Raw genomic sequence first — 11,760 nt, 5'->3', positions numbered from 1 at the left:
CGGGCTGTGACCTCGTGTGCCTGGCCAGCGACACCTCCCCGTCGTCAATGTCGGCGACAAAGCATTGACCATGCCCTTGCCGGCGACAAAGGAGATGTCACCGAGTTGCCTCACGGATGACTCGGCAGTGGTCATCGACTGGTCACGCACTACTAGAGAAAAGCCTAGTAGTAGCGCGGGTGCCCGCGCTACTACTACGGCGCTACAGCTAACTTGTAGTAGTAGCGCGGGTGCGCCCGCGCTACTACTACGTCTGTTAGTAGTAGCGTGGGTGCCACCCTCGCTACTACTATTAATTTCAAAAACAAAAAAATTCTCGATCCCGTGCGTGCCGTCAATGGCAGCAATGCTTCGATCCAGCGACGCCAGGGGTCGCCGGAGCTGTGGAAGTGCAGCGGCAGACCAGATCCAGCGCCGGCTGCTGCAGAGGGCCCGAATCCATGGCCAAGCAAGGCGGCGGCATGGGTCTCCTCTTCGCAGCCAAGGCAGCGAGCTCCTGGTCGTCCATGGCGACGACCTGCACGGGCAAGGACAAGGGAGGGTGAGTCAAACCAAAGGAAGAGAGAGAAGAAGAAAAACGAGGGAGAGAGGAAGGAGATGGAGGTAGCAGCGGGGTTGGTCGCCGGTGGTGAGGTGCTCCGGCGTGGTGTCATGGAGATGCGGGGAAGACCGGCGAGCTTCGGGACGCCGACGGCGTGAGGCGGCGGCCTCTTTTGGCGCCATGGAGGAGGAGGCGCGCATGCGTAGGAGGTCCATGGATTTGGGGGAGGAGATGGAGATTTCAGGGCTCTTCAAAAATCATGTAGTTAGTAGTAGCGTGGGTTTATAGCCTTCGCTACTACTATCAACTTAATAGTAGCGTGGGTTTATACCCCCCGCTACTACTATGGCATGTCCGGGGGGGGGGGGGGGGCACGGTAGAGACCTCTTAGTAGTAGCAAGGGGTAAAAACCCGCGCTACTAGTAAGTAGCAGTAGCGTGGGGTATAAACCCGCGCTACTAGTAAGCGTCTGCCTATAAGCTTTTCCCTAGTAGTGACGGGCCAGGCCTCCGCGATATCGAGGTCTACCGGAAACCAGTTCGGCGCAAAGTGGGATTTCATGAAGGCCACCCCGCGTGACCTGTTGTTCCTTCGTGGCCGCCATCTTCTCTGTTGACATGGTGCTATACGACGAGGAGCCGCACACGCCGCGGCCACTGAGGTAGTGGTGGAGGCGCCCACACGATTTCGTCATCACCGGGGGCACCTCCTCCTACACGGTCTTGCCGCACCAGCCGTGGCGGCTCCTCCTTTTTTTTCACGAAAAGAAGGCAGCCATATTATTAAAAGTCTAAAAACATGGTGAGAATCTGCTCCATCTCACAGGAGTACAAGGAATCAGATAGCTAGCTATTCCTATATGCACTACCAAAGCAAGCTAGCTGCAGGAGCTAGTACAGAAGAGGTCACCATGGCCTGCTGTGTTGAAGCAAGTCCAACACCAACTCCAGACGGATATGGCATTGTCATGACGGAGATGTGTGTATGGATACGGCGCCGCATGCAAGAGACCATTGGGTCCATGCAGCACATGAAAGCACTCCTACGTGACGCCGCTCACAGCTAGCTGATATCAGCACTCTCACTCGCTGGCTCCAGTATACATTCAGACCCAAAGGAAATTAACCAGCATGCAGATGGTGTCATATATGCAGCAAGGGCGGTGTCAAGTGACATGTGTAAATCACACTGTCACATCAGAGAAATCGCAGATCTAACTGTTGTACTCGTGATCAAATATTAGTACTAGCATTTCGCGCGCACCTACGTGCGTGCATGGTCATGGATACATCATTTTTTTTTTAGAATTTGGAGACAACGATGGATCTTTGAAATACTACTTGTACAATTGTTATCGGGCCCCTTCATACAATGCATGCATGGCGCTGGGCCATGGTGGGCGGCAGCAGGACACCGTGCGTGCATTTCAGTGGTGGCGTTGCCTATTTGCCCCATGCACCCCATGATCACGACGAGGCAACGGTACAAAACATTTGATAGCAACTGCTCTAAGGGGAGACCCTACCACTGTCCATCCTCTCGTCTCCTTCCTTCATACCGCTAGATCTCGACTTGGCCTGACCCCAACGTAGGTTACGTAGGTACACTACTACACTTGTGCACTTGACACTTGTAGTAGTAGTAGTATATTCCCGTCGTGGGTCAAAACTTTATTTTCTTTCTTGCTTCTTGTTCTTCAGAAAACTGATGGGATGTTCAATCTGTTACGCATAGAAAATTTATAAGAAAAAGACTGGATTAGAAAAGATCCCATTTACGCATAGAATCATCATGAGACCATGTGATGTGTACGCAGCAAACAAACATAGGATAGGAGAATCCATGGGATGGGGAAGGTGCGATGCGGGGCATTTCTCAGCGCTATATACAAGTGGCTCACTGTAGCCACGCCGGCTTTGGGCCCGGCCGGCTGCACCTAATTGTTTTTGGACGGCCCCTTACGTCTAGTTGATGGATCGTGCCGTGCATGTTGGTTGGTGAAGCGACCGGGGCATGCCAGTGCAAAGGAGCCAAGGAGGACGGCAGAAAAAGTAAATAGTTTCATCGATGAGGCACCTGTTTGAAGACTCTTCTCAAAATGCATGCATGCACATTACACGCGGCCGAACGCAGCTGCACATGTGCACCATGCATGTACACTGTACGTGTACGTCATCCATCCAAGCTAACTGGCACATGTATGCAGCTTGTACATCTTTGTTCTCACTGATCAAGACCAGGTTTATATTTTTCAGGTGTTGATTCTATTTTGAGATAGGGAACCCTTCATACCAAGTGGTTAGACCAAATTGTTTTCCTTTTGAATAGTTCGGATTGCTTATCACATGTGACACGGGGTAGACCAGATTTATTTGTTGGGCATTGCTACATGTCTGCTGGATGATAAATCAATTAGATTGGCCGGCTAGGCATCCATCTGATGTTGTCCGAAACAGTCGCCTGATCTACCACCCCACCCAGTCGAGGACAGTTGCAGCAGCTACCTTATTGCGTTTAGTGGCTTTGCAACAAGAACTTTGTTGCAAAGGTCTGTCGACACAGCGTGCCTCCCGCCTATGCTAGAGAGTAGCCCTCGTGGCTCAAGCGTCTTGGCCATGGAGCGTCGCCGCTCGCTGGAGTTGCTGCTCCTCCTCCACCTCAGCCCTGCGAGCAGCTACCAGCTTCACTCCAGCATGACGGCAATGACCTCTCATGTAGCGCGCTCCTTCGGCGCTTTCTGCAACTAAAGCTATGTTTCTGAAACATGACTCATGTTCAATGTCTGACCACTCACTCTCTAACGTCGGGCGCTCCTCCTGCGCTTATTACAACCCGGGCTATGTTTCTGAAACTGAAGCAAGACCCCTGTTGCAGAAAAAAAAACCCTTCACCACTGAACCATTTTTCTTCTTTCTGAAAGAAGGCGTCTATTGCAGAAACCTTTTGAATCAAGGCCCCCGTTGCAGGAAAAAACCTTCACCACTGAATCATTTTTTCTTTCCGAAACTAGTCTTGTGTTGGCAAAATCCACTGAAACAAGACCCTTATTGCACGCCATTGACTTGTGCCAAGCGTCAGTGCTCGATCATGATTTATCCAATGGCTAGGCAAGTGGCGGATGTTGCGCATGCATCAGCTGACGGAAGGGTAGTGTTTTCCTTATTTGTTTGTCAGACAAGAGAATTGTTGATTTGTAATATTCTTAGAAAATAGGAAAACACACAATTAAAATGACATGTCTTACCGAATTATTCAGGATTAGAGGTACTCGAGATTATTTGTGAAATAAATGATTGATGCCATAGGAAAAAGTATACGGTCATGTAAGAGGTTTGAGCTGATGAAAATTTCCGTCAAAATCAAACGCGAAGAAATCTTTAGAAAAGGTCAAGAGGTCCTAATCTTACTAATAATAAAAAACTGTCTAGAAAAAAAATCTAGTGATTCGAACCTGCAAAGAACTATGAAATTCATGTGAATCATTATACCATTAACTCTACCACCAAAATCTTATGTAATGCTGCATTATATTTGTAATACAAGTACTGTCAGTGTCAATGAAAAAATATGTTACAAATACTCACCTTTGACGATGAACGCACACACTTGATTTGTTTTTCGGGATCGATATATTCGTTTTGGAAACTTGTGTACGCACGAGTAAAATAGTGTGCGGCTGGTCAGGTGGTGGTGCCCTGCAGCATGATGCCGTAATCACACGTACATAACTTCAGATTATGCTGCCCTAAACTAATCGGCACCCGTATCAAGTCCAGGCTTATCTTACTCTCCATGCACACGCTCCAGCTGCTGTTGCTGCTGCACACGTATAGAATTATTCCAGATCTCGATGCATGCGTGGACAAGCAGCGAGCTGAGGATCAATCCACAGTACAGTACAGTTTGTTGGACTCAAAACTTGGTTGTGGAAATTGTCAAGGCATTCAAAGTTTACAACTGTTACAGTGATTGGCGATTTTAGAGCAACTCCAACGGGCCGACCCAAACGGACGGTGTTTATGTCCGCCTTTTGTCCGTTTGGGTCGGTCGCCCGCCCGCCGTCCGCCCTCTTTTAGTTTTGGATCGGCGGTGCGCCCAACGGGCCGACCCATTTTATGACCGCGCGCGTTTTAGATCGTGCCAGCGTCCATGCCGTCGCCCTGTTTTTGGCGCTCCAGCGCGCGGGAAAGGTTCGCGCGCGTGGGGGAAAGCGGCCTAGCGCGCGCTGGTTTTGGCGCTCCAGCGCGCGGGAAAGGTTCGCGCGCGCGCCGCGGCCGGCACTCGTTATAAGAAGGCGCTCCCTCCACACTCTGTCCGCCGCCCACTCGTCTCTCCCCCCTCACTAGCCTCGCTGCCTCTGCGCCACCATGTCGATCCGTCGCCTGCGCGCTTCGAATTTTCGCGGAGTCCGCGAGCGCCGCTCCGGCGCCTTCTCCTCCGAGATCTGGTTTCGCGAGAAACGTCTCATCCTCGGCACCTTCGACACCACAGAGGAGGCGGCCCGCGCGCACGACGCGGCGGCGTGGCGCCTCCTAAGGCCTCGTCGGGATATGAATTTTCCCGACGTGTCGAGCCAGCGGGCGCAGGATCTGGCGCCTCTCCCGCGGCTTTTCACCGACGAGGATCGTCGTGTCCATCGGAGGCGGCAGCGTCGCCTCGCCATCGCCGAGATGGACGTGGAAACCTTGGTGCTGTGGCGCGAACGCTTCCCCCAGGACATCATCGACGAGCGCCAGTTCTACAAGCAAAGGAGGTTGGAGAGGGACGCGAGGAGGACGGAGCGAGCCGCCTATCGGGAGGACAAGCGTTCGCGGAAGTAGGCAGCTCAATTGAAACTGAAGCTACGAGAAACGTCGGGTTGGGACTTTGAAGACGAGCAGCATGCTGATGCCTACATTCAGACGTCGGAGGAGGACATTACCGAGTCCGAGTCAGAAAGCGATGAGCAGTGGTCTTTTCTTTTATCTGTGTACGCTAGAACTATCCATGTATCCATTTTTATCTGAAAAATGGCCGGCGGCGTCGGCGACGAAGCAGGCGGGCGAGGGTGTGAATCCAATGTGCCACCGACCAGCGGGCCGGTGAGGAAAGAGGGCGAGCGCGTGCGCGTCCGTCGCGTGTCCGCGCCGACGCAAATCGGGCTAAAAAATGGGCCGGGAATGGGCCGGCAGGCGGACGAAAGCGGACGCACGTCCGTTTGGGTCGGCGCGTTGGGCCGGCTTTTTTGTCCGCGCCGACCCAAACGGACGGCCGCGGACAAATTGGGTCGCCCCATTAGAGTTGCTCTTAGGGACCGTCCATTCACTCCGATCAAACAGTGAAGAAATAGGAGTTACAAGGAGTTACAGGAGTAAAATTACATGAAATTACAAATAATTTTGGGACCATTACAAGATTATGGTGGGGCTAATCAATTTTTAAAAGGGTTGATCCGTCCAATTTAGGATGCAGCGCTGGGACAAAAGAAAAAGAAAACCTGCAAAAAAGAAACGCTTCGTCCCCAATCTGTCGATCGCATCTCCGCTTGCCTCCTCCTCTCACGGGTCGCTCCGCCGCCGGCTCAGCCGCTTCTCCTGCGCCTTCTTCTCCCCGCTCCCCAGATCGGCGTCTAGCGCAGGAGGATCCGGGTGGTCGTGGTGGTGGCATCTTCAGTGGCCTCGCCGGATTGTTAGCCACCTCAATCCCCTCGCACAGGCGCCGCCGCCAAGCCTGCCCTCGACCGCGGCGCTGCCGGCGTCCCTCGTGTCGCTCGTGCCGCCACAGCCGCCGACCCTCGCACAGCCGCAGCCGCCTGCTCTCCTCTGCTGCCCCAGCGCCCCGAGCATCGCCCCGTCGAATAGGCGCTCCGCACGGCAGCGCCTTCTCCCTGGAGCAGCCACTGACGGCCATCAACGCCGGCGACCCAATCCATATGAAGGTAACCCCGGGGCTTAATCTTCCATCGCCGCCGCCGTCGAGGACGGCCCTGTTTTTTCATGCACATCCTCTGACCCGTTATCCTGCACAGTCGTCCTTCGCCGCCGAGGACGGAGAAGGTCTGGTGTCTAGAACCGTCGCTACTTATCCTGCCAAGCTTCCCGCGCAGGACGAGTATCCCTCTAGCCCCCTGCGCCGCCATCTGCCTCTGATGATTCAGCACGCGTGTAGGCGACAGTGGAACAAATTCAGACATTCAAGGATATCCGTCCGTCAGAATATTCAGGTTTTGACGAAAGTAGCGCCCCGCTCCCCCGACCTAGGGTTCCTCCCTCCCTCCCCCCGCCGCCACCGGCCGTCCTAGGCCCCACCGCCGCCGCCGGTCGCCGGCCGCCCACGCCCCCTCCCCTCCCCTTCCCCCCTTCCCCCGGATCCGCTCCGCGCCGCCACCCCGGGAGGTGGCCGGGGCGGCGCGAGCCCTCCTTCCCCTTCGGCCGCCCTCGTCACGCCTTCCCTCCCTGCCGCCGCCGACAGACGCCCCGGCGCGGGCCGGGTGGTGTTGGTGGCGGTGGGGCATGCCTGTCCCCGCGCGCGCGGCTCCCTGTCCGGGGCATGGGGGCATGGAGGCGGCGGCGGTGCCCCTCGGCCTGATGACGGCCCGGCGTCCCGGCGCGGTGGCCGGCGGCTCGCTCGGTGGTACCTCGCAAGGCTTTCTGAATAGTCATACATCTCGCTCTTTCTGGTCGGAGGGAATGCAGACTTCGCACTCATCGTCCACCTCATGGGAACACAACACCTAGGTAGCAGTTCCACTTGACGTATTCCCAAGATGTAGAATATGTGAGAGCATGGTGTTCCCAAGCATTCCAGCTTACGACAAGAGCAACTGATCCTGTACAAAGAACCTTCCTTCACCTCACAGCGCACTTCGAACTTCTTCTCTCTTCTATCGATCTTAGCGACAACATATGTAGTCAACTCCCATGCGTCTAGTATCTCACTGATAACACATTTGCTGATGGCATTTATGCTCCATCTGACCAACTCAAACATACAAGGCGTGAAAACTCGGGCAGCATGTTTCTCAAGACTTGAAGCATCCGCGTCTGTAAATGGAACGGACTGTAAGGCCACGATGTCTAGGATCGCCTCGTTCAAGCGTCGTCCCGAAAGGCAACGCTCATAGTGCTCTAGCATATCAAACAATGTCATCTTACCCTCAAGATGTGTATGTAGCACCGAGTTGAGGCTCTCACTACGCTGATTGCTGCTCAATCCTAAGAAACAACGCCCCACCAGGTATGGAGCACACCACAGCTTCCTCATCTGATACATCTGATGCAGCCACGACTCCTCACTTGTCACTTCATTCCTTCGTAAGAACTCTATCCATTTTCTCTCATGCTCTTCAATAGAAGATGAGTCATATATGAAAGATCTGAATTCTTCCCTAACCTCGTCGTCATGCAGATGGCGTACAATGTTCTGCTGAATGTGCCATACACACAGCCTATGGTATGAGTCAGGCCACACCACCCTGATCGCTCTCTGCATTGCAAGGTCCCCGTCAGTGATTACAGATATCGGATGCTTCTGCGACATGGCTTCAGAAAATGTCCGCAACATCCACTCGTACGCCTCGTTGGTTTCATGAGAAATGACCCCGCATCCAAAGATAACAGTGCTGCGGTGGTGATTCAACCCGACAAACGGCACAAACAGAAGATTGTACTTATTGGTCCTGTATGTGCTATAAAAAACAACAACATCACCGAAAGCCTCGTAGTCAAGGCGGGATTGAGTATCGGACCAGAACAATCCCTTCAGATGCCCAGCTTTATCAACCAAGTAATTGAAAATATAATCTGGGTCTCTCTCTTGCCGCGCCATCATGTGACGGATCACCGTCTGAGCATCACCGCCAGCGACAGTTTCCTGCTTGTAGCGATGGCATAAGTTATAGACGTCCCTCGTCGTGCATCCAACATGGTCATATCCACCGTACTGCATGCACAACACATCCATGATTTTGTATTTCTTGATTCCAACACTTTCCATCTCTATAATGTCTGCTTTCCTCTCGTCGCTGATTCTTCTGTGGGAACGCAAAAAGCAAGAAAGGTCTCGTGGGGCTAGAGGATGGTTGTGTTCATCGATGAAATCCTTCACAAACCACCGCCTTGTTTTCGCGACTCTTACAATGACAAATTTCACTTTACACCCCACACGAGTGATATTCCGTGCCTTCCTCTTCCTATCTTCTCTCTTCCTCTTCATGTGTTTCTCTTCACGACTACAGACAAGTTTCCTCAGAATTATCTTCTCGTTCGCTTCATCCCACTCAACATATCCTTTCCTCACACTAAAGCCTTTCTCAAGAGCATACTTGTTATAGAACTCAAAACCCTCTTCCTCGCTATCAAACATCCTGCTGACAATGTCGTCGTACTCAGCCATACACTCTGCAGTTACATCGGTCATGACTTCCTGCATATGACATATAAATGATCAACTGGTCTCAATCATGTACTGGATGTAAAATAATTTCCATGCTCACATATTCCCCTCAAGATAAGAGGTTCTGAATAAGTTAAAAAATGTGCAACATCTCATGCCTTTTATGATTACAGTTTTTGTTCATATGAAGAAAGAAAAAGCTGCTGTACAACATCTCATGACTTGTTGATTTTCAGAAACTAGATGATTTTTTGAACATTAATTCAGAAACTTGTTGATTTTTACATAAGTGATTTCAGAACATAGCAAACAAATTCAGAAAGTGCAAAGAGATCAGACCCATTCCACTGTAAACTACACCTACACATATTGGACGAACATATATTGTCAGTTCTCCACAGAAAGAGATTCAGAATTTGGAATACCTGCCCCAACACTGTGGTAGTAATTCAGATCAAAGAGATTCAGAAACAGCAGAGCTAATAGAGCAAATAGATTCAGATTAAGCCGGGGGTTGAGGGAACAGGGAGGAGGAAGGCAGGAGTGGCGACTACGTGCCTATGGACTGGTCGCCGGCGTTGCTGGTCAGCTTATCGGCAGCAGGAGGCGCTGCTCAGGGCGATGGAACACTACGACCGACCGCAGCTGGAGCCTCCAGGACCTCGCGCCAGCGTTGTCTCCGCCAGGACCTCACGGCGGCGCGGGGGGTGGGTGGCGTGGGGTAGATTCCACCACGGCCAAGCCCAGCCGGGGCTTCGCCTAATGGATGTCGCGCCGGCCTCGTCATCAACCTTCCGAACTGGACGCCTCCGACGAGTAAGCGCACTCCGCCTCCTCCTCCGCCTCCTCCTCCGGCGACTGATCAGGGCACTAGCCTCCTTCTCCGGCGCGTGGCGGCACTCCGCCTCCTCCTCCGGCGAGTGATCAGGGCACTCAGCCTCCTTCTCCGGCGCGTGGCGGCACTCCGCCTCCTTCTCCGTATGCGCCGGCGCGCCCGAGCAGCCAGCCTCCTCCTTCTCCGCCTTGTCAGCAAGGGCGGAAGAGACCCGCCGCTGCTCCGGCCGGGCCGGCGCGTCGTAGTCCTTCTCCTCCGCCTCGTAAGCAAGGAAAGAAGTGTTGGAAATATGCCCTAGAGGCAATAATAAATGGTTATTATTATATTTCTTTGTTCATGGTAATTGTCTATTATTCATGCTATAATTGTATTGTCCGAAAATCGTAATACATGTGTGAATACATAGACCACAAAGTGTCCCTAGTAAGCCTCTAGTTGACTAGCTCGTTGATCAACAGATAGTCATGGTTTCCTGACTATGGACATTGGATGTCATTGATAACGGGATCACATCATTAGGAGAATGATGTGATGGACAAGACCCAATCCTAAGCATAGCATAAAAGATCGTGTAGTTTCGTTTGCTAGAGCTTTTCCAATGTCAAGTATCTTTTCCTTACACCATGAGATCGTGCAACTCCCGGATACCGTAGGAGTGCGTTGGGTGTGCCAAACGTCACAACGTAACTGGGTGACTATAAAGGTGCATTACGGGTATCTCCGAAAGTGTCTGTTGGGTTGGCACGGATCGAGACTGGGATTTGTCACTCCGTGTAACGGAGAGGTATCTCTGGGCCCACTCGGTAATGCATCATCATAATGAGCTCAATGTGACTAAGGCGTTAGTCACGGGATCATGCATTGCGGTACGAGTAAAGAGACTTGTCGGTAACGAGATTGAACAAGGTATTGGGATACCGACGATCAAATCTCGGGCAAGTAACATACCGATTGACAAAGGGAATTGCATACGGATTGATTGAATCCTCGACACCGTGGTTCATCCGATGAGAACATCGTGGAACATGTGGGAGCCAATATGGGTATCCAGATCCCGCTGTTGGTTATTGACCGGAGAGGCGTCTCGGTCATGTCTGCATGTCTCCCGAACCCGTAGGGTCTACACACTTAAGGTCCGGTGACGCTAGGGTTGAAGAGATATATGTATGCGGAAACCCGAAAGTTGTTCGGAGTCCCGGATGAGATCCCGGACGTCACGAGAGGTTCCGGAATGGTCCGGAGGTGAAGAATTATATATAGGAAGTCAAGTTTCGGCCACCGGGAAAGTTTCGGGGGTTACCGGTATTGTACCGGGACCACCGGAAGGGTCCCGGGGGTCCACCGGGTGGGGCCACCTATCCCGGAGGGCCCCGTGGGCTGAAAGTGGAAGGGAACCAGCCCTTAGTGGGCTGGGGCGCCCCCCTTGGGCCTCCCCCCATGCGCCTAGGGTTGGGAACCCTAGGGGGGGAGCTTCCCCCTTGCCTTGGGGGGCAAGGCAACCCCTTCCCCCCTTGGCCGCCGCCCCACCCCTTGGAGATCCCATCTCCCAGGGCTGGCGCACCCCCCAGGGGCCTATATAAAGGGGGGGAGGGCAGCAACCTACAGCCTTGGGCGCCTCCCTCCTCCCCTGCAACACCTCTCTCTCTCTCGCAGAAGCTCGGCGAAGCCCTGCCGAGACCCGCTGCATCCACCACCACGCCGTCGTGCTGTTGGATCTCCATCAACCTCTCCTCCCCCCTAGCTGGATCAAGAAGGAGGAGACGTCGCTGCACCGTACGTGTGTTGAACGCGGAGGTGCCGTCCGTTCGGCACTCGGTCATCGGTGATTTGGATCACGGCGAGTACGACTCCGTCATCCACGTTCATTGGAACGCTTCCGCTCGCGATCTACAAGGGTATGTAGATGCACTCCTTTCCCCTCGTTGCTAGTAGACTCCATAGATGCATCTTGGTGAGCGTAGGAAAATTTTAAAATTATGCTACGATTCCCAACAGTGGCATCATGAGCCAG

The 11,760-nt window shown here is 53.0% G+C and overlaps 2 protein-coding genes across 2 annotated transcripts; one reads left to right on the top strand and one right to left on the bottom strand.

Annotated features, from left to right (window-relative positions):
* The first annotated feature begins 4,908 nt into the window (after positions 1 to 4,908).
* LOC109737103 (AP2-like ethylene-responsive transcription factor SNZ) lies at positions 4,909 to 5,361 on the top strand. The gene has a single exon (XM_020296325.1). It carries the CDS (start codon positions 4,909 to 4,911, stop codon positions 5,359 to 5,361), a length of 453 nt encoding a protein of 150 aa, XP_020151914.1.
* Positions 5,362 to 6,189: 828 nt separating this feature from the next.
* Positions 6,190 to 8,938, bottom strand: LOC109737104 (protein FAR1-RELATED SEQUENCE 5-like). The gene is made up of 3 exons (XM_020296326.1): positions 7,385 to 8,938; positions 6,533 to 6,665; positions 6,190 to 6,419 (listed from the first exon to the last, which is right to left on the bottom strand). The coding sequence occupies exons 1-3, from the start codon at positions 8,936 to 8,938 to the stop codon at positions 6,190 to 6,192; spliced, it is 1,917 nt and encodes a 638-aa protein (XP_020151915.1).
* Between the last annotated feature and the right edge of the window lie 2,822 nt (positions 8,939 to 11,760).

The sequence above is a fragment of the Aegilops tauschii genome, chromosome 6, assembly GCF_002575655.3.
Source record: "Aegilops tauschii subsp. strangulata cultivar AL8/78 chromosome 6, Aet v6.0, whole genome shotgun sequence".
Classification (NCBI taxonomy): domain Eukaryota; kingdom Viridiplantae; phylum Streptophyta; class Magnoliopsida; order Poales; family Poaceae; genus Aegilops; species Aegilops tauschii.
This window is presented reverse-complemented; position numbering and strand designations above follow the sequence as displayed.